This window comes from Epargyreus clarus, unplaced genomic scaffold, assembly GCF_041222505.1.
Source record: "Epargyreus clarus isolate Ecla_fem2 unplaced genomic scaffold, WU_Ecla_fem_2.2 ptg000005l, whole genome shotgun sequence".
Taxonomy (NCBI): domain Eukaryota; kingdom Metazoa; phylum Arthropoda; class Insecta; order Lepidoptera; family Hesperiidae; genus Epargyreus; species Epargyreus clarus.
The window spans coordinates 7577277-7599644 of NW_027332213.1; the positions used below are offsets into that span (position 1 = coordinate 7577277).

A 22368-nucleotide genomic window follows, 5' to 3' on the forward strand; every position below is an offset into this window, starting at 1 on the left:
TTTTAGTGCTCTGCTGGCAAATGCTGTGCTAAGTTCACTAACATACATTAACATAACCTACTTAATTGTTAATAATTTGTAATATTTCTTATAATAAACAAAAATGTACACCTTTATTTACTCTGTGGTTCTAACGTCCCACGTGCGTTTCTCAAGACGAACTGACGTACGAAATAAATGGATTTAATTTGATGTCAAAATAATATTTAAAACGAGTAAGCAACACGTGTATGTATTGTTAATTCTTTAGATTATACCTGAAAGTGATAAAAATGCCAACACCAGACAAAATATTAATGAGAAAGATTAAAAAACGGGAAAAGAAGAAGTTAAAGCTAATTGCACAGAAATCCAACGGTGTGTCCGAGAGTGTTGCAGGTAACCTTTCATTAATTTTTATTTACTATAACAGTTTAATGAAGAAATTCTAAATTTGGAGTATATTTTTATTAGTTAGGTTATTTTAATGTCCAAATAATACACTGTTTAGCCTAATTTGTTTAATAACTTAAAAACTTGAAAAAATATAACTTTCATTTAAAAATCATTTATAAATCCATCATAATTTCTTCAAGAGAGATTTATATAATGTGAATAATTATTAAGTGCCAATTTAAAAAGAACATGTGTTCTTTTTCAGACACTGAAGAACGGAAAGAGGTAAAGAAAAGACCACATGACAATGGCGATACAAATGTACAAGAAAGTGTTAAAAGTAAGTATATCCTTATTACAAATTCTTTAGGTTAGACTTCTTGATAAAGATCTTGCCTTAAAAACTGGACTATTTCGGGTATTTTTTAACCATTGAGTGGTCAAGTCTTCATTGCTCTTGTTAGTATAAGTAACTGAAATTGTATGAATTCTTTACTTTTCTGTACCTCAACTATAATATAACATGTATTAATACAAGACAATACAAGTTCTTGATGGTGGTCACATTTTATAAGTATGATGCATAAACAGATTTGAGCATGAATTAAAAATGATTGTAAAACAATATCTTTTAGCATGTTTTTGAATATAATTTTGTATCATAGAAAAGAAAAAGAAACTTAAAGCAAAAGAGGAAACACAGAAACAGCCAGAAATACAAGAGAAACCCCTGAAGGAGGAAGAAAGCGATTCTGAACAAGAAAGTGATGACAATGAGAGTGAAACAGAAGCTGACACACAGAATGAAACAGAAGTTAAAACAAATGAAGAAAGCCAGTGTAAGTATGATTCAGAATCTGAGTAAATAAAGATGGCAGAAATAATTCTGTAAGTTTACTGTATCATATGTAATGTTGTACAGGCAGTCCTCATACTTACGGTATGTTAGGTTCGCTAAAAATGTGATGTAAATCAAAAAATGACGTAAGTTGAGACATATTTTTTTCATATTATGTTTAAATGTAAAACTCAAGGGTTAAGATTCACATGGACTCAAAATTAAAAAAAAACTGTGATTTTACAACAAAGGATATACATATTTAAAAAAAAACTGTGTTTATACTACAAAGGATATACATATTTTATTACCAAAAGTTAGTATAATAATTCTATTGACCTCGCAACTAGTGAATTCTCCTATACCATAAATCGTAACAATTGACGTTTGCTTGAGGAATAGTGTCAAAACATTGTAACTTGAAACAACGTAAATCAAAATGACATTAATCGAGGAGTGCCTGTGGTGAGGTGGAGGTACCTCTGCCAGTTTAAACATACTCATTCGATCACTTTAGAAATTGTAAAGTGCCAATCCAAAAAAATTTTGATAGCACGTAATAATACTTAAAATTCTTGTTTTTTATTTTAGTGCCCGGATCCAGCCTCTGTCTTGGTATTTTGTCAGACCAGAAATTCACGTCACTTGAGGGTACAGTATGTGAGCCCACATTAATGGGGATCAAAGACATGGGCTTTACAACCATGACCGAGATTCAAGCAAAAGCAATTCCACCACTACTTGAAGGTCGGGATCTTGTGGGTGCAGCTAGAACTGGATCAGGGAAGACCTTAGCATTCCTCATACCGGCTATTGAGCTCATTTACAAACTGAAATTTAAACCTAGAAATGGTGAGTTTTGTTTTACAGATTGGTTTTCTATTATGACAATGTTTTATAGTATTTTTCAGTCATCAAGTATTTGTCAATTTAAGACATTTATTTGTAAACTAAATTTAGTAATGGATAATTTGTTTATGAGACCAGTTTTTAAGGTTAAGGTTAGAAAAATGTCTTTAATTATCATAGAATGCTGATGCATAAACCCTTTGTTAAAGTAACATTTGGGTGATATATGGACACATAATTGTTATAGAACCACATATCGACGGGTCCTACGTAAACTGGTGCAAGTGCGTTTTCACAACTTTACGGTAGAGCGATTTTAATGTTCTGATGTGTGTAACTAACATTATTCAACGTACATAGTTAAAATTTTAAAATGGTATAATTGAATCCTTTTGAAAAAAAACTGCATTATACGTGAATAATGTCAAAGTTATTCGCATTAGAACATTCTAATCGCTGTACTGTAAAGTTGTGAAAACGCACTTGCACCAGTTTACGTATGGACCCGTTGATATAATTGTCACACACATTTACTTTACCTACTTGTGTTCACTTTGGCAACAGTTAAATATTACAAAAAGTAATAGATTATAAATTTCATATGGGTATGGAAGCCATATACATTGAAGAAATAGGAGACTTGTCCAAATTTTGTAATACATCAATATTTTAATTATGAGGAAGGTTTTGAAACAAATTTCACGTGATGACGAAAAGGCGAATATGAAAACTTGACTCCACAACTCCATTAAACAGAGCATGTATAGAGACAACACCGATTCTAGTTCCAGTTAATCTGTTGAGCTTAGTCAGTGTTGTTTCTAAACAAGTACTGGTGGATTGTGTACTGAGTTGTTTTATGAACACAGAATGGATATCTGACGACCCATTTCTTTGGGTAAATCATAGAAATTTAGAAATAGGCACTAATTTAGTTACAATTTAACTTTCAAGGAACTGGTGTGATCATACTGTCACCAACAAGAGAGTTGTCGATGCAAACATTTGGTGTACTAATGGAGCTCATGAAATACCACCATCATACATATGGATTAGTGATGGGTGGCGCTAACAGGAGCACAGAAGCGCAGAAACTTTCTAAAGGTAAACTATAATTATGTGTTACTTCATGGACTTAAATGGACTCTTTGCACTTTAAATGTGGTAACACTGTCACTATGCTGATTTTTGTAACATAGCAACAAATAATGGTATTGCCGTTTCAGTCTCAATAGTATTCTAACAAAGTTAACTCTTCTACTGTCCAATTTTAGGTGTCATATATAATTAGCGACCATTGCATGTGTATTTAAGAGTATCTCAATTATATATCTAAAAAGAAAGACATTACAATCATGGCTTTCAATTCATCTGTTTGTTTCAGGTATAAATATTCTTGTGGCAACACCAGGTAGATTGTTGGATCACTTACAAAATACTCCAGACTTTTTGTATAAAAATTTGCAATGTCTCGTGATTGATGAAGCTGACAGGATATTGGAGATTGGTTTCGAAGAGGAAGTCAAACAAATTATAAGGTTGTTGCCCAGTAAGTATATTTCAGCACATGATCTAAAGTTCATTAACATTGCATCTTGTAATTGAGCCAGAAACTAAATACTTTACAATGATTGTTTTAAACTTGACTTTTATCTTTCAGAGCGTCGTCAAACTATGCTATTCAGTGCTACTCAAACTAAGAAAACTGAGGCCCTCACAGCTTTAGCCGTCAAGCACGAACCAATCTATGTTGGTGTTGATGACCATAGGGAACAAGCTACTGTAGATTCATTAGAACAAGGGTATGTATTATCTACATTGTAATGTTGCTTCAACAGCCTATGTACTGTGGTCATAGTAAGATAGCAGTCTAAAAATAAAGATGTTCATACTTTTATTTCAGTGTTATTTGACAATAATAACTATATACTTTACTAAATAAGATTTTAGCAACTGTATATTAAACTTTGTTTTGACAAAGGTAATTTGATAATATAAAAGTTCATTACAGAACATAATTATAGTTATAAAAATTAAGTTCAAATAAATTACATACTTATAAAAAACTAGTTTAGTAACTTATAGCTAGTACTTATTAGTAATAATGGAATAATTTTTAGATACATAGTGTGTCCGTCCGAGAAGCGAATGATGGTTCTATTTACATTCCTCAAAAAGAACAGAAAGAAAAAAGTGATGGTCTTCTTATCAACATGCATGTCTGTCAAATATCACCATGAACTCTTCAACTACATTGATTTGCCTGTCATGTCTATACATGTAAGTATTTTTTTAACCATGCCACTCTTTCCCTTCACACTTCCCTTCCCTACACACATCTTCATCACTGAAAAACCAGAATGTTTTTGTAAATCCCATATAAATTGCTACAGATAATAAATATCTAAAGTTACTTATTGTACATTCTGGCCGTATATAATATTTCCATTCCATTTCCAAAAAGAATTTTCTACATCTGACCAAGTAATGTCGAGTAATAAGCACACAGACACTGAAAACTTTATAATATATAAGTAACATCAGTAATACAAGTATCCAATATCTGCTATCTCAAATCAATTTCAGGGTAAACAACAGCAAACAAAACGTACGACAACTTTCTTCCAATTCTGTAATGCGGAGAGCGGTATACTACTTTGCACTGACGTTGCAGCTAGGGGTCTCGACATACCCGCAGTAGACTGGATTGTGCAATACGACCCGCCAGATGATCCCAAGGTAAAATTTGTGTTTTATTCGCGTTAAAGTCGCCGCGATTAAAGTCCTAAATGCACATCTGATTTTACGAACTTATATGTGTATTAGAAATTAGTCATCACTAGATTAAATGACAATCGCCAGAAAACTTAAATGTCTAAGTGTAATGATTTAATTAAGTTTTCAGATGAATTCATTCATTTCAATCTACAGTTAAAGAGGGCAGGTAGATGATGAATGAGTAGAAAGTGGATCACATTGGACATTTTTAGTATTTAGTGATTACTGGAACAATTATTGTTAGCAACTAATTTTATGGAATTTCTTGTTAGGCTTCTAAACTATATATATTATTACAGGAATATATACACCGCGTTGGCCGTACTGCGAGAGGTCTCGGTACCAGTGGGCACGCGTTATTATTCTTGCGTCCAGAAGAACTTGGGTTCCTTAGGTATCTGAAGCAGTCTAAAGTCACACTGAATGAATTTGAATTCTCGTGGAATAAGGTTTCCGATATACAGCTACAGGTAAATATGCCTTTATTAATTTCTACCATAATTAAATTAGAAATAGAAATTAAATATCACTTGCTTAAAACTATGAAGGAAAACATTGTGAGAAAACCGGCATACTTGAGATTTATTTAAAAAATATCTCAAAGGTATGTGAAGTCTACCAATACGCGCTTGTCCAGCGCGGTGGACTATGGCCTAAACATTCTCATTCTGAGAGAAGACCCGTGCCTAGCAGTGGGACAATAATGGATTGATGATGACCCCCATTAAAAGATTGTTTTAAAGTAAATATTTTTATGTATTGGGGGATATACAACAGACGTATTTAAATGTATATAAAATTTCAGTTGAGTCATGTTAAACTTTGTATGGTATTGTTTCAGTTGGAGAAACTAATTTCAAGAAACTACTTCCTAAACCAATCCGCTAAGGAAGCCTTCAAAAGCTATTTAAGGGCATATGACTCTCATCACTTGAAGACCATATTTGACATTGACACAATAGACTTGGCCAAAGTGTCCAAGTCCTTTGGATTTACTGTACCACCAGCTGTTGAATTAAAGGTAGCGAATAAAGGACCACCACAAAAAAGGAAAGGAGGTGGTGGTTTTGGATATTTCAAAACTTTGAATGCTCCAGACAAAAAACGGTCAGACAAAACAAAAATCTACAGGCAAAAAGGCAACAATAAGAAGTCGATAAGCTAATGTGTTAATTTTGTCAACATATTGTATGAAATTTAATTTAAAATAATGTTACTATAAAACGAATATTGAACAACAGCTAATAATAATGGTGTAAATTCATTAACACGTTAAATTTTACGTCAGTCATAAACTAGCAAATTATGATGATTATGGAGTAACTTATTTAAGTTTTTTAGAATAAAATACAATAATTTACTTAACATCTTTTATTTTCATAGAAAAAATTTAGCTTCCTTATATTAAAACTACATACATATTCTTTCTCATCCATGATTTTCGGTCTGTTATCTTTTCTTCCCATTATTTACTGTATATATTTTAGTTATGGAAATAAACATTATGGAAAAAAATCACAATAAAAGCAATATTCTTTAAACAGGATCTTGTTTCTTAAAAAAAAGTGGGATATGTTAAAGAAAATGTTCATAAAAGTAATTTTTAATCCAATATTTAATTGATGCAATGCAATCATAAGTTATTGCATCAATTAAATAGATGTTTTTTATGAAAGTGCATATTAAAATGTGAATATTGTTTTTTCGTTATAAAAAGGTTTAAATAATTTCCCCATATAAATAGTTATAAAAAGGATACGAAAATCAACATGAGGTTGTTCTAAGAAACCAAAGGCTTTTGCTGCGAGATGCAGGTCCAATTTATTAATATTAAAAACTTTGCTAAATGGATGTTTCTTATAGCATCTAAGAAACGAAAGATATGCTTTTCTTGCTAGAACTTTCATCACTCCGTTAGTTTGTATAAGATCTTCTAGCTGAAAAAAAAGGAAAATTATTATAGAGTATACACTAATGGAATAAAATCTATAGGACGTCAATTATATAGAAATGTACAAAATACGTAAAGAATAAGTTATTACGATAATGTTTTTAAAAATGTACCATTTCCTGTACGTCCATTGATGGCTCATCAAAATTATATTTATCTAAATAAACTTTTTCATTTTTTAGAAAAGTCACAAATTCTTCTTCCTCTGGCCTTAATAATATGACAGCGCGACCATTTGCATTTAATCCTCTAGCTGTGCGACCTACTCGATGAATGTATTCCTGAAAGAAAATAAAACTATTAATGGTTTTGTCCACTTCTCTTATATAGCAAAGAGTAATATGACGAGTAACACATGCAACTCAAAATAGAATGATCTGGAGGCACAGCGGTGCATCCGCCAAGTCGAGCCAAAAAAGAAGCGGCACGGCCGTACCATACTATTCTTGAAGCAATTCAGGCCATTTTGGACGCCCTTTAACTTCGTTGTATATAATTAATTTTATTTCCACTTTTGTTATATATTGACGGTTATTTTCAACATACTTTTACATCAGAGGGTGGGTCAAACTGTACAATCCAGTCAACTTTGGGTATATCTAGACCTCTGGCAGCCACATCTGTACAAAAAAGTGTACCACTTTTTGCTTCCACAAAGCTTTGGAAAGCTTCTTTTCTTCGGGGCTGACTTTGTTTACCCTAAAAAAAAATATGCTTTACGTTAAACACAGGTCAGTATGACATATATTATTTACATTTTTCAATTATTATTAATATTAAGTTTATGTAAAGATTTTTAATATTATTTCCAAAATTTTGGTTCGTAAATTATTTTAATGAACATCAAAAGTACTTACATGTATACTTATGATATCAGCTTTACAATTTTTCCTAAAAAACTCATAGTGGAAATCAACTGAATTGCAGGATGAAAAGAATACCATCACCTTGAGTTTTTTACATTTCTTCAACATTTTATACAACCAACAAATCCTCTTTTCGACGGGACAAATGAAATACCTATAATAAACATAAATTTGTACCATACCATCGACAACTAATACATTATGAGCTCATAAATGCATACAGATGGGAGTGAAATAATGTAAATAGTAATATACCCTTGTTGAAGTCCTTCCACTGTTGATTGTGTCTCATCTTTGACTGATATTAATGTGGGATTATGTCTTAATGCTAACCTTGCTAAATTCTTTACACTATCATCTATTGTTGCACTAAACAGCATTGTTTGTCTGTTTTCTGAAAAAATAATATTTTATTGTGCATTCAATATTTGGTCTTTACAATAATAATCGAAATGTCGCGATTTTCCCCAACTTTTCAATAGATGGCGCCACTAGTATTTCTGAATCATGCTATCAACATCTTTTCAATCTTGGGTACAATAATACAAGCTCGACACTAAGACTATCTGAGCACTCTTCCTCCTGCTCTTCGACATGATCACCTAGCCTGGCAGGAGATCTCCATTTAAATATCAAATGAACAACATGAAGTTAACATGTTTTAAAGTTAAAATTTTACAATAAAAGTAAACTCACTTGGCAATAAATTAATAATACCAGCGATATGTTTTTCAAACCCTGCCTCCAATAATTTGTCAGCTTCATCTAGTACTAGACATTTAAGGTTCTCATAAGAGAACCCTTGAGTATTTTGTAAATGGTCTAGTAGTCTCCCTGGAGTACTTACTATGATATTTACACCTGAAAACTATAGCATGTTAATGTTATATAGAAAGATATGGTAAGGTATATAAAGTTATTATGAAGTTAAGTAATGTTAAGTTTGGACAAATGTGAATTTTATATATTATTTAAAATACAAGACACATTTTATAGAAAAGATTTTGTCATTTATTTACTTCTAACATTAAAACAAGAGGGTACCTTTATGTAATCTAACAATTTCTTTAAGTTTCTTCTCTCCTCCAACAATCAAACTGTGGGTCAAATCCACATCAATTAAAAGCTTTTTCAAAACTTCATATATTTGCAAAGCTAATTCTCGTGTGGGTGAGATTATTATACATCCAGTACCTATAAATTGTTTCAAGAATATTTTATAAATACTAATATAACAAAATAAAAAAAGCAAAATGTGCAATCTTGAATGAAAAATTCTTATATACAAAAAATTGTATTCAGAACCAATGTTTCTTACCTTGTTTCCTAGTAAACTGCAGTTTTATTAAATTTTCTACAATAGGGATTAAAAATGCTAGAGTTTTACCGCTCCCAGTCTTAGCTGCTCCTATAATATCATCCCCCAAAAGCAAATGTGGTAAAGTTTTAACTTGTATTTGAGTGGGTTTACTATAACCCATAACTTTCAAAGCCTTTAATATGCGACCATCAATTTTACCTTCCAGCATAGAAAAGCTGGATTTTGCGATTATATCTTCCATATTTATGATTCCAATAAAGTATGTTTTAGCAAAAAAACTATATAATTACTAAACCAACATAACCTCTTTCGCAATGATTTGAAGATGAATAGAGTAAATACTATATTAGCATTATTAGCCCTATCTATACACAACGATTTTAATCAAACATTTTTGTACTTTTTCCCTGAGATAAAAGTTTAATGGAATAAAAACTGAAATATACTGCTTTGAACATTCTGATTTCTGATGATTCTGAAATGTTTTGACAATTGACATCTTAAGAAACAAACTTTTTGACATATTATCACTATCATATAAAAATAAAGGCTTTGAATTTTATAAACTTATAACTAAGATAATAAAATTAATTAATTATATGATATATTGTACAATTTATTATGAGCTACATTTTGCTTCTCAATAATATTTTATACAGTCGCTATCTTATCAGAATAAGGACTAAAATCACAAGATGCTATGGCAAAAAAGATAATAAAAACTGTCAAAATCTGTCCGTTTTCGTCAGCGGTCAGCCGTCAAATCTGTCAGAGTCATTTTCCTACACGTACTACACAATTTATCAAAGCATTTTACAGTTTAAGTTGCCGGTGGACAGGCGTCATAATTTTATAATCATGGTCTATTATTCGTGGATAAACCACTTGCAGTCTTTTGTGTTGGTAATATTTTCATTCGTAATATGTGCTCAGTCGGATGTGCCGAGACCTCGCGGCGTTTCTTTATCCAAAGCGTCCTTGTATTCGCCGACTAAGGATTTCACATGTTTCGATGGGACCTTAACTATACCCTTCAGTCATGTGAACGACGACTACTGCGACTGTTTCGACGGTAGCGACGAGCCGGGCACATCGGCGTGCTTAAACGGGGTGTTTCACTGCACGAACGCCGGTCACCAATCTCAAAACATTCCAAGTTCGCGAGTCAACGACGGCATATGTGATTGCTGCGATGGTACCGACGAGTACGCTTCACCGGAGTCCTGTCCTAACACGTGCGAAGAACTGGGCAGAGAAGCAAGGGTACGTGCGCAACAGTTAGCGGAGCTTCATAAAGCTGGCAGTTACTTAAGAGTAGATCTCATCGAAAAAGGCAACATGAAACGACATGGCATGGCTGAACAATTGTCCCAATTGGAGAAAGATAAATCAGAAGCTATGAAAATTAAAGAAGAGAAGGAGGCTCTCAAAAATGAATTAGAATCTAAGGAGAATGAAGCATTGCAAGTATACAGAGATGCTGAGGAACGGGAGAGACAATTAAAGGCTGAACAGGAAAAGGAAGCTCTTGTCAATGAGGCTATGGAATATTTCAGTAAATATGACTCTAATAATGATGGCATATTAACTATTGATGAGGTTAAAGTTCAGAATGTCTTTGATAAAAACAAGGATGGAGAGGTCAGTGAAGAAGAACTTCAATATTTCATGGGAGATAATGAAAGTGTTGATAAGGATTCATTTGTTTCATCCACTTGGTCAATGTTGAAGCCTCTAGTAATGATGGAGAAGGGTATGTTCAAGTCACCCAAAGAAGTTGAAGAACCTGAAGGTGATGCTGAGGCAGAAATGGGCGAGGAGGAAGAATTAGATGAAACTGCTCATGATGATGATGCTGTAGATCTGGAATCTCCGTCAGATGATGATCATGATGTAGAATCCGAACAGACAAGAACCTATGATGAGGAGACACAGAAAATTGTTGATGAGGCATCGGAGGCACGCCGTCAATTCACTGAAGCAGAACGCACTGTTAGAGAAATAGAAGCAAACATAAGAAATATCCAAGTCAATTTAGAGAAGGATTATGGACTACAACAAGAGTTTGCAACACTTGAAGGACAGTGTTATGATTATGATGATAAGGAGTATGATTACAAGCTATGCATGTTCCAGAAAGTCACTCAAAAATCTAAAAATGGTGGCATGGAAGTTTTATTAGGAAGCTGGGGTGAATGGGCTGGTGAAGACGGTAACAAATACTCCATAATGAAATACACTAACGGTATTGCTTGTTGGAATGGACCCAACAGAATAGCCGCCGTCAACATAAACTGCGGTTTAGAGACAAAAATCTTGTCTGTAAATGAGCCATATCGCTGTGAATATAAAATAGAGTTAGTTACACCTGCAGCATGTGATGAGGCGTTTACAACGCAGCAACAAGCGTCTCACGACGAACTTTAAATCTGTTATTCCACATATCCCGTTATGTTTCGTATCACCACATTAGTTGTGTATAAGTAACATATTTCCGTCACATTCTTTCATTTAAGAGTAAATGTTTAAGTAAGTTACATTCAGACTGCATTTTAATATGAATGGTGATTAGAAACTGTTAGTAATCATAATTGAAGGTATTGTACCGTTTATTATGGGTTAATCTTCCTGTAAGTTGTAATGAAATTTTAATAAGGAATAGTAACTTGTGCATTTCATTTTCACTTTAGAAAATAATGTATTTATTATTGAATATGTTCACAATGTTTTGAAGTGAAGGTTCTTGTGTTCTAATGTTGCTTCACACATTCCTCAAATGTAAGGCTGTATTAGTTTTGAGTAATAGTAATGAATGAATAGTAGATGAATAAAGTAGTGAAGTGAACAAAACATTGTAAGTGATGAATAAATATTGTTTTTTTTTAAGTATTTATTTCATCTTTTGTCTACTCTAGTAGTTTGCCTAATGGTTGAGATTCGACTTTTCCTCCCTGGTGAGGAAATCCTTGTGCAGCCGTGGTTCCATAGTGTTACAGCTAATTAGGTGTATAAATTTCACATTGAATTGCAAATTATGCCATCCTGTTAACAAATAATTGTCACAAATAAGCATGCAGTCATGGTATGTAGTCACAGATCTTGGAAGGTGGTAGAACCCTTTGTGGTTCGACTCCGGCGGTACCACCGCCAGACCTATATCTACCTAATAACAGCGGTGCTAGGCGCTGCTGTGTTCCGGTTTGAAGGGTGTGGCAAGGGAGACAGACTTTTCCGAGGCGTTCCAGCTTAGTCCTCAGGGGTAGCGGCGCATCTGGCCGACCCCAGGCAGGAATATCTAATCCTATCTGAGGTTGATTACAGATGTCCATGGGCGGCAGTAGCCACTTACCATTAAGTGGACTGCATGCTCGTCTGCTACTCTTATATTATAAAAAAAAAATGCCCATGGACATCTGTATCCATATAAAACAGGGATTCCACTTGAAGCTGATCAAATGCTTTACAACTTCTGAGAACTGAGATGGTTGCTTCATTTGTGAATCAGTCAATTTAATTGCAGATGTACTGCATACTATGTCCAACGCGCATAGATTATTTGCACCGACTGAAAAGATTGATACGATGGTTTTTCCTTGCTGGCTTATAGATATTAATTTGCGAATGACCGAATTTGGAAGACCTTCCACGCTAATCACGATAAACATGCGAGTCTGATTTTACTGCGCATGTAATAGTGTAGGTATTTGTCGAAGAATTGAGAAAACTACGAAGTGTGCAGAAGCTTAACGCGTCGTCAGCAGAAATATGTACTTTATCTTAAAATGATTGCATTTTGCTTTTGTAGCATGAATAACAGTAGGTAAATCAATTTATATAGTGCTTATTCAAAAGTTTTTAAACATAAATGCCCCTAATTAACCCATCTACTTATATCTGTGTAACCTTATTGGAATGCATTACGCTGCGCATTATATTATGATATTGTTTAAGTTATATAATGTACTCGCATGTTATTCTTGGACAATTGCGGATAAATATCCGATATAAAGTCATAACTGCGAAACTAAAGATAACACGAGTGGCCGATATGCATTTGATGACAAAATATGCAAACAGGGTGATGAAAAAATATAGATTATTTCACGGCGTACTAAGAATAATAAACCGATCGAACTGTAAATCCCCGACATTGAACCTTTGATCTTAAATCCTATTGCGTACGTAAAATGTGAATTATTTATGGTTTAAAATACATCCTGATATCGTAATATTATTGCTTTTTTTGACGCTTTCTACACTCAACGTAACACACTAGGGTGCCCTATGGAGTAAGTAGGTATATGGGGGTAGGTATATTATGTATCCTATGATGAAATTCACAATCACCTAGACTGATATAAATGTAAATTAATCGTTCATATGTTAATTTATGAACGGCTGGGGATTGAACCCGGGACCCTGTTCGACCTGTATTTACCGTTGCGCAACACTGCAAATCTTTATGATTCGTCATGCGTCCAAGCAAAATTAGCAACAACTTTAGTGATAGATTGTGATAGATGTGTAAATCTTTTTGAAGATGGCAGAAACATTTGTGGTTAGTGACTCGTGCGGCACCGCCACCATACCGGCAGCACTGTTAAGTTCTCCTGTGAAGTGTTTCGGGTAGGACTCGTAATATTATTTGGGGTTGATTACAGTGTCTATGGGTGTCATGGTAGCGACATAGGTTACTATGCTCTTTGTTAGCGACTTACCGTAATAATTACATTCGTATCTCATCTCTAGTTTTTCTGGAAGTTGTAAACTTGTAACTCCTGAGTGCAACTCATCGTGATTAATGCAGATATTACAACAAAATATTATCGTCTTTCTGGTAATGGTGTTTCTAGTTAATGATAGTATTGGAAATTTATAGCGCCTTCTACTTTTTTATACTTTATGATTTAACTCCGACAGCTTATGTGACTAAGGAATGATTATTATTGCGATTCTAAGATAATTTTCCATAACAAACCATATTTAATTAAGTTGTTGCCTACTTATGTGTAACGCATATAATATACTGACTGACTGGAACTGTTTTTTCATCCGAAACTAAAAACGGAAAGTTTTAACTGGAACCCATAGATGTACTAATATATGCTGAAACCAAAGCAACAGCGTTTTAGGACTTATGAAAGTATACCCAATACCGTGGAATTTAGAGATTTACATATGAGTTTATAAGAGCACTTGGATAAATTAGGTTCGACACGAGCCGACGATCTAAGTTAGTAATTTCTATTAATTTATGTATTTAGGCTGATTTATGGGCAAAACCAAAACTTCGGCCGGACCTTTGTTTGCTGCCTATTGCTCACCTTATAGCTATAAAAAAGAAAAGGAAGCAAGGTGTATTAAAACAAGGTAAGTAGATTTTACTACTTACAAAGGAAATTACATCTATTACCCTCTCGTAATATCTTATCCTCCTTCTGTAATAGATTGATTAGACTTGGAATTTGATATAAGCTCATTCTTTTAAGTGGATGAAATGTTATGCCTTTCATTGCATATACTTTTCGCAGATGTGATGCAGAAATGAATCGAATAGATGATTTAGTGAGTGATAAGGTTACAACAATGTTTTTAATGTATAATTTAGTTTAACATTTATTTGGTTGGATAGTAATAAATCTTTGCCCGACTATCGTAAGCTACAAATAGTTTTACTATGTGTAAAGGTCGGCCGAAAACATCGAACCCAAGGCTACGGTGCCGCGAAATCAAAAATTAAAAAATAGTAAGAAATTGACATGCACATGACAGTCAAATCACAAGTGACAATGACAAATATGACAATTGACAATTGTTTGGCTTGCCTTTGGGACACGCATGTAAATAATAATCAGAAAATAATATCGTTAAGTAATAATTGATTAAAAGACTTACGGCTAGTGTATTAGGAAGCCGAGAACACATAAGATTCTTTAGCTTTCTAAAAAAGTTGCCAAATATGGATACTATATTAGAACAACAACGAAATTATCATGAAGAGAGGGAGCGTACGATGGATGCTATGGTCAAAGAGATACTTCATAAAAAAACTGGGGTATGTATATTGAAAATTAACATTAATGAGTTACAATTGTTTGTAAAATTTGCAATGATCTTTTTATTGTATTATAATAATTAATTTTTATATGTGATAACCTCACTTATTTGCTTGGAGCTTCTTTATTTGCATAGAATAAGGTTAACAAAGGTCTTATAGCTACAAATTTTCTCTCATTCTGCCGGGTCGGCGTGCAAACTTTGTACAATTAGTATTTAAAAAACAATTTACCTACTAACATAACTTAAATTCTATTTATATCAATGTCAATAATTAAAATAATTGATTGTAATGTAATTTGAATATTGTACAGCAATTAAACTTTAGCACATTAAAGTGCTAAAGTTTAATTGCTGTACAACATTCAAATTACATTACAATACATATACACGAGGTCTCATCAGAAACACTAAGTAACTTTGAAAATATTTAACAGTACTATACTTATGCTAACATTTTATTACCTGAATGCTCTTAATTGTTATCATCAAATACTTACAGCATCGTGAAACAATAAATGGAGAGCATCGCCTGAAGAATCTGCATGATGTAAGTTGATTATGTTTATTATTTAGATTTTGTTCGTTTTTTTTCAATTTATGCCCAAAGGGATTAGAAAATTATAGGTAAAAAATCAAATACACTTTAAAAAATGTACTAAATAGAAATTCATTATTTTTTCATCAAATCAATCAGGGCCTTATTTTATATGTTTCAGCGGTATGTAGAATCTACATTGAGATTGAAAGAGTTATATGAAGATAAAGATGGGTTGCGGAAAGAAGAAATTGCGGCACTGTCTGGCCCGAATGAATTTCAAGAGTTTTATGCTAGACTAAAACAAATTAAGGAGTTCCATAGAAAACATCCTAATGAGGTAATACTAGCTGATATATTTCATAATAATGGCGTGTAAAATTTATCTTAAGGTGCAGATTGACTTGTATCATTTTGGTGGAATGTATTGCATTACCTGGGGGGTTACTACCATCTCTTAACACAATATTATTTTAATCATACTTTTACTTTTTTTGCAGGAAATTTAACTTTTTAAGCAAAATATGATAATTTCATTTGGTTTTATACAATGGATAAGCGATAAAATTAATAAGTGTTTAAGTCTGTACCACTGTGTATGATGGAATATTTTACTGTTTTAACGAAGAAATAAAACTTTCCTGAACTATGATGGTTTTTAAAAGATGGTGGTAGGCCCCCTGAGCATTCCAGTACTGAGCTATGTTACACACATGTGAGCTATGTTACACACAGGATGACATTTAATGTTTTATTACTAGCAATAAGTGTTACTTAATTATGTTAGGAAGAAACTTTTGATGATCTTAATAATAAATATTTTTTATATATTGATAATCTTTTCAGATTTGTGTCCCAATGTCCATAGAATTTGAAGAGTTGGCGAAGCTTAGAGAAAATCCAGCTGAGGATTACACAAGTAAGATTATTGACTTTATTTGTATGGTTTCCTTGTCAACTTTGATACCAGAGCATTAATGACTAGGCTCATATTCTTCTTGTAAACTGAAGCATATTTTTATTTACGTTAAATCACTTATATAGTTATTGAAATACTGTTTATGATTACAGCTCCTGCAGAATTCACGGATGAAGAAGGATATGGAAAATATTTGGATTTGCATGAGTGTTATGAAAAGTATATCAACTTAAAAGGCATTGAAGTAAGTGAGCTTATTACAAATAATCTGTTAAAATGATAAAGTAGGTTGCATTGCTGTTTATTATAATTGAGGCTGTTAGAACCAGAGTAGTTTAACTACAAAAAACATGTATTACAATATGGAGAAAAATAAAAGTGTATAGTCCACTCTGAAGTTGTTGCGAGGAGGTGTAGTCATACAATTTACTATGGAGACGCAATTCATTTCTATATTCAGAGTGAACTAGCATATTTATGAGGACTATACAACATTTTTAAATTACGAAAATATGGATAGGTCAACAATCATTAAAATGCAGTTAGGCCACTCTGGTTCTACTCGTAGCCTCAATTGACATAATCTTTAGTAAGATTTGGTGATATAAAAATACATGCGTTTTAAAAATTAGATAGATATGTCTTGTATTCTAACCTGCACATATACACAGTGAGGGCTAATTTTATATAACTCACCTATAAGTATCCCCATCACTTCATAATTTGGGTGTTTTGTTTCATATTTTTGTAAATAACATACTCAGAAATATTATAACATCAGTAAACTATACTTGAAATATTTCTGTTTTTAGAAAGTGGACTACATCACATACTTGAGCATATTTGACCATCTGTTTGACATTCCAAGGGAGAGAAAGAACAGTGAATACAGGAACTATATCAGGGCTTTGCTGACATACTTTAAAGATTACGTCAGTAGGGTAAAACCACTACTCGACCAGGCTCAGGAGATGGCTGCAGCTCATCAGGACTTTGTGAGGCAGTGGGAGGCTGGCTCCTTTCCTGGGTGGCCGGTATGTATACATTTAACATAAAAATAATAATAAAGAAATAATTTTTGTTTTTTAAATTGCATAATTTTGAACACATAAAAGAGTTTAACAATTATACAATATAAATCATTTTTCAAGAGATGGTGGTTTCCATCAGCTTTAAAATGGTTACCTTATCATAACATACTTTATATTATAAATCTTCTAAATTTATCTGGTTATTGAGGTTTGAGCTCAATATCTATGTACTGAAATTAGTTTGCCTCAAACTCTAAATCTTTTGTATTATTATTATTGATAAATATTTTTATCGTTGATATCACAGAAAGAAACTGGTGGAGCTTTAACAAACGTGGGTGCTCATTTGGATTTATCAGCGTTTTCATCATGGGAAGAATTGGCTTCACTTGGGTTGGACAGATTGAAGTCTGCCCTCATGGCTCTGGGCTTAAAGTGTGGTGGAACCCTCGAGGAGAGAGCTCAGAGGTAGTGTAATAATGAGCTACTATAAAATTTATATTAAATTATCTATTTAAAAATTAAAGACCTTCAAAGCTTTATTCTTAACTCGGAGAGCAGTCATAGACAATAAAAATTATGCATAGATTTATAGTGTTATTACTGTAAGTTATAAATTTTAATATATTTTTCAGATTATTCAGTACAAAGGGTCAAACTGCTTTAGACAAGTCTCTAGTTGCAAAGAAAGGTGGAAATAAAGCGAAGGCGTCCACTCAGCAGAGACATAAAGATATCGCCGCTATTGAGGCGCAAGTTTACAGGTATTATCATTTATGATTAATTTAACATAAGGATTAGATGTGTCTTTACCATATAACATGTATTAGTAGTTTCATTTGTGTATATATTGTATGACAAAAGTGAGCAGTGAATGCAATGCGAGGTTGTAAATTTATTGCAGTTGAAAGTAATTGGCCAAATCAAAACCATTAAAATAAACTTTGGTATCTCACACAGTAAAGCCAGTTTTGGTTCGGTTACTAGCTATGCAATTTCAGATTTATCATACACTACTGGAAAAAATTAAGGGATCAAAAAAAATTCCAAATTTTTCGGTAGTTTTCAACAGGCCGTAACTTTGAGAGCAATGGTCGTACAGGAAATAAAAAAAAGGAAATTGTAGCTCCAAGTGTCTAGTTTTTGGATTAGAACTTCAAAATTTTGTAGCCTCCGCGGTTTCTGAGTAATCGTAGAAAAACCAGCAACAAAAAAAATTTCAAAATTTTTTTAGTTTTTTTTTTGGTCTACGGGCGTGGAAAAATTTTTTTTAGCTTAACCACCATAAGGATCGGATACTTTGTTCATTTAGCTTTAATTAATTTTTTTAAACACCCTGATACGTCCACTCCTCGCTGAGATATCGGTCTTCAAATGGAAAAGGATCTTTTTGTCTTTGATTTTATCGATATCTCAGCAACCAATGATCGTACAGAAAGTTAAAGATGGCTTTAAAGAACTTGAATAAATTCCCCTTAACGACTGTCCATTGTTTTTTCGGAGTTTTTTTTTCTTTTCTTTTTGAAAATTTAAGCACTTTCTGGAACAAAAATGTGGAAAAAGCTCGGAAAAACAATTTTTTTTTCTCATTTTTAAAAATTATGAGCTTTTCAGAGCAAAAAACATGATCCTTTAATTTTTTCAAAAATTCGATGAAGTGAAACAAAAAAACGGCTGGCTGGATTAATTTGATTCTTTGTAGGGTTTTTGTGGACATATTGAACTGTAAAAGGCACACTTAATATTAGTGGTTTCCTCAATATTTACGATCCAGCGCTTGATTTTCCAAAAAACCACCAAAAGCCCTTTTTTTGTTGCATTTTCAAATTCATGTGACAGAAAGAAGAAATTTTTTTTTCGCAAAAACAATGGACAGTCGTTAAGGGGAATTTATTCAAGTTCTTGAAAGCCATCTTTAACTTTCTGTACGATCATTGGTTGCTGAGATATCGATAATCAAAGACAAAAAGATCCTTTTCCATTTGAAGACCGATATCTCAGCGAGGAGTGGACGTATCAGGGTGTTTAAAAAAAATAATTAAAGCTAAATGAACAAAGTATCCGATCCTTATGGTGGTTACGTTAAAAAATTTTTTTCCACGCCCGTAGACCAAAAAAAAACTAAAAAAATTTTGAAATTTTTTTTGTTGCTGGTTTTTCTACGATTACTCAGAAACCGCGGAGGCTAAAAAATTTTGAAGTTCTAATCCAAAAACTAGACACTTGGAGCTACAATTTCCTTTTTTTTATTACCTGTACGACCATTTCTCTCAAAGTTACGGCCTGTTGAAAACTACCGAAAAATTTGGAATTTTTTTTTGATCCCTTAATTTTTTCCAGTACTATATTTAAAATGTAGAGTCTTGTAATATGTAGAGGAAGGGTGAATAGCAAGATAGCAAGGAAAACTACATGCCTACAGTTCTTCATAATTTTCTTAAAGGCTCCCCATTTCGTGACAGAACTTAAGCACAGCACTGAGACAGTAAATGATTCATGATGGCAATTAACTTATAATTTCCATTTATTTTAGATTCTCAAACATAGTGAGCAGCGCTCGAGGTGCCACTATAGAGAACGTGACACGGCGAGCTGCCCGTGCGGCTGGTGAGCGTCGCGACGAGAGTGATGAAGAGAGTGATGCCTCCGCAGCACCTGATGTTGACTCTGATGATGATGAAGTGCCGTACAACCCAAAGAACTTACCGCTCGGCTGGGATGGCAAGGTCAGTTTAACTAGATAGTATAGATAGGTAATACAAGCCACAAATTTATTATAACAACGCTCTGCAATAGGCAAATCGCCATTGAGGCCTGGATGAGGAGATTGGATTGTCTATTCTTGGTGCACAATTATTGAATTATTGATTGATTTTTCGATAGATTTAGAGATGTTCTTAAAATTTATTTTAAGTGAGTACTAAGTTATTTATATATAACAATCAGGATGGGCGTACATTTAATAGATATGTAATTAAACATAGAATTAATTGTTTTAAGATTTGGTTATAATAATTTGTTCTTAATTATAATTTTATAGACTCTTGATTAAAACATGAGAATTTGGACCTCACTTAAAATTAATTGCCAATTCTTGGATCAAATTAATTCCATGTAAAATTTAATATATTTTTTGTTGCAGCCCATCCCCTACTGGCTTTACAAACTGCACGGCCTCAACATCAGCTACACGTGTGAGATTTGCGGCAATTACACGTACAAGGGTCCTAAGGCGTTCCAGCGTCACTTCGCTGAGTGGAGGCACGCGCACGGGATGCGGTGTCTCGGCATTCCCAATACGGCTCACTTCGCTAATGTCACTCAGATTGAGGATGCTCTCGCTTGTAAGTTGGGTCTTTTAAGCTTTGTTCTATGTCTAATTTCTATATTCTATATTCAATCGTAAGTATGACTTATTTTTCGCCCTATATTGGATTCGTTGGAATTGCGAAAATGAGAATGGATTATATTTTTAAGTAGTCTGGTTTTTGTTTTTATGATATTTCCTAGTTTTGACTTTTATTTTGTCATATTTGTCTCTTCCCTTTTTACCCGACTGCCAAGAAAGGGTTGTTTGTACATATTATGGCATGGCAACATTAATCAATTGCTTTTTAATTTCTACATGAAATATTTGGTTATTTTTACTGATTTTCGTAATTTATTGTTCTAGTATGGGAGAAAATTAAGAACCAAAAAGAAAATGAAAGGTTTGTTGCTGAGAATGATGAAGAGTTTGAGGATTCACAAGGAAATGTGGTGAACCGCAAGACTTATGAAGATCTGAAGCGGCAAGGACTACTTTAAATATTAATTTAGTTCTTAATTATAATAATTTACTTTGTAATAATGAATACACGTAAATAAAAGTTTAATAGTAAAATGTCTTTCAAGTAAAGCCTATAGCGAATAGAAAATACACCCGTATGTCACCATGTGAAAGGTTCTTTGCGGCCAAGCCAATGCAATATGCAATTAGATTTTGTTATCACCAGCTTCGTACAGTGGCACACACGTAATCACGCCGCATGCCTCCCGTAATACAAAGTTTCGAATTTTATATTTCTAATAACCTAATATTTCAAAATTCGAATTTTGAAATATTAGGTTATTAGAAATAATGTTGGTGAACTTAGCACAGCATTTGCCAGCAGAGCACTAAAAAATGAGAGTTCTATTCGCATGCACATGAGTTCTATAGTTCCTGATAGTTTTCAGGAATAGTTCTGGCGATTTCACGGAGATAAAGCAGAATGAAATAATGCTCTGCTAACTTCACACAGCAGAGCATTTTCTACAAAATTGAAAAAAAAAACTATTGATTAGTGTAATTAGCTAATACCTGGAGTTCCTAATAGTTTTAAATGATAGTTCTCGCGAAATAAACTTAAAAAATAATTTATTGATAAAATAAATTTACAAAAATTTAACCAAAAAAAATCTGCAAAAAGGTTATTTAAAAGTGGAAACTCGTCGATTTTGCAAAGCCCAGAAATAAAATGATACATTTGTACAATAACTGACCCAGGAACTCACACTAAAGTGCCAGTACAGCATACTAGAATAGTACAAATCGGAAAGATTATGGACAAAACTTTTTTTAATATTATTTTCACGTACCCAGGGGGAAGGAACTCAGCGGTTTTACATAGGCCAGTAATATGGCTACAATTTAAAAATATAACCAATCCCAGAACTCACACTAAAGTGCCAGCAGAGCATACTAGAATAACAAAAATCGGATGGACTTTCGACAAATATATTTTTTTTATTATTTCCACGTAACCAGATAGCGGGAACTCATCGGTTTTATATAGACTAGTAACATAGCTACAATTTAAAAAT

At 33.1% G+C, this 22368-nt stretch overlaps 4 protein-coding genes across 4 annotated transcripts; 3 read left to right on the forward strand and 1 right to left on the reverse strand.

Annotated features, from left to right (window-relative positions):
• The first annotated feature begins 145 nt into the window (after positions 1-145).
• Positions 146-6200, forward strand: pit (probable ATP-dependent RNA helicase pitchoune). Its single transcript, XM_073093962.1, has 11 exons — positions 146-378; positions 641-715; positions 1041-1214; positions 1805-2065; positions 3017-3166; positions 3447-3611; positions 3723-3864; positions 4183-4342; positions 4649-4801; positions 5140-5310; positions 5682-6200. Exons 1-11 carry the CDS (start codon positions 273-275, stop codon positions 6003-6005), a joined length of 1881 nt encoding a protein of 626 aa, XP_072950063.1. The 5' UTR covers positions 146-272; the 3' UTR covers positions 6006-6200.
• LOC140758018 (ATP-dependent RNA helicase DDX18) lies at positions 6197-9495 on the reverse strand. Its single transcript, XM_073093963.1, has 9 exons — positions 8976-9495; positions 8702-8851; positions 8354-8518; positions 7913-8051; positions 7649-7811; positions 7338-7490; positions 6905-7072; positions 6600-6777; positions 6197-6312 (listed from the first exon to the last, which is right to left on the reverse strand). The coding sequence occupies exons 1-9, from the start codon at positions 9217-9219 to the stop codon at positions 6290-6292; spliced, it is 1383 nt and encodes a 460-aa protein (XP_072950064.1). The 5' UTR covers positions 9220-9495; the 3' UTR covers positions 6197-6289.
• A 220-nt stretch (positions 9496-9715) lies between these two features.
• On the forward strand, positions 9716-11864 carry GCS2beta (glucosidase 2 subunit beta). Its single transcript, XM_073093964.1, has one exon. The coding sequence runs from the start codon at positions 9837-9839 to the stop codon at positions 11403-11405; it is 1569 nt and encodes a 522-aa protein (XP_072950065.1). The 5' UTR covers positions 9716-9836; the 3' UTR covers positions 11406-11864.
• A 2918-nt stretch (positions 11865-14782) lies between these two features.
• On the forward strand, positions 14783-21406 carry noi (splicing factor 3a subunit 3 noi). The gene is made up of 11 exons (XM_073093966.1): positions 14783-15033; positions 15538-15585; positions 15755-15913; positions 16420-16492; positions 16645-16736; positions 17305-17526; positions 17831-17991; positions 18159-18287; positions 20057-20249; positions 20666-20867; positions 21197-21406. The coding sequence occupies exons 1-11, from the start codon at positions 14938-14940 to the stop codon at positions 21328-21330; spliced, it is 1509 nt and encodes a 502-aa protein (XP_072950067.1). The 5' UTR covers positions 14783-14937; the 3' UTR covers positions 21331-21406.
• Positions 21407-22368: the final 962 nt, after the last annotated feature.

Coding starts and splice junctions, on each gene's coding strand:
- LOC140758018 (XM_073093963.1), bottom strand. CDS start 9,219: ATGGAAGATATAATCGCAAAATCCAGCTTTTCTATGCTGGAAGGTAAA. Junction 7,491..7,648: donor CTGATATCATAAGTATACAT/GTAAGTACTTTT, acceptor ATTTTTTTTTAG/GGTAAACAAAGTCAGCCCCG. Junction 7,073..7,337: donor ACCCACCCTCTGATGTAAAA/GTATGTTGAAAA, acceptor ATTTTCTTTCAG/GAATACATTCATCGAGTAGG.
- pit (XM_073093962.1), top strand. CDS start 273: ATGCCAACACCAGACAAAATATTAATGAGAAAGATTAAAAAACGGGAA. Junction 379..640: donor TGTGTCCGAGAGTGTTGCAG/GTAACCTTTCAT, acceptor GTTCTTTTTCAG/ACACTGAAGAACGGAAAGAG. Junction 716..1,040: donor TGTACAAGAAAGTGTTAAAA/GTAAGTATATCC, acceptor TTTGTATCATAG/AAAAGAAAAAGAAACTTAAA.
- noi (XM_073093966.1), top strand. CDS start 14,938: ATGGATACTATATTAGAACAACAACGAAATTATCATGAAGAGAGGGAG. Junction 17,527..17,830: donor GCTCCTTTCCTGGGTGGCCG/GTATGTATACAT, acceptor TTGATATCACAG/AAAGAAACTGGTGGAGCTTT. Junction 20,868..21,196: donor GATTGAGGATGCTCTCGCTT/GTAAGTTGGGTC, acceptor TTATTGTTCTAG/TATGGGAGAAAATTAAGAAC.
- GCS2beta (XM_073093964.1), top strand. CDS start 9,837: ATGGTCTATTATTCGTGGATAAACCACTTGCAGTCTTTTGTGTTGGTA.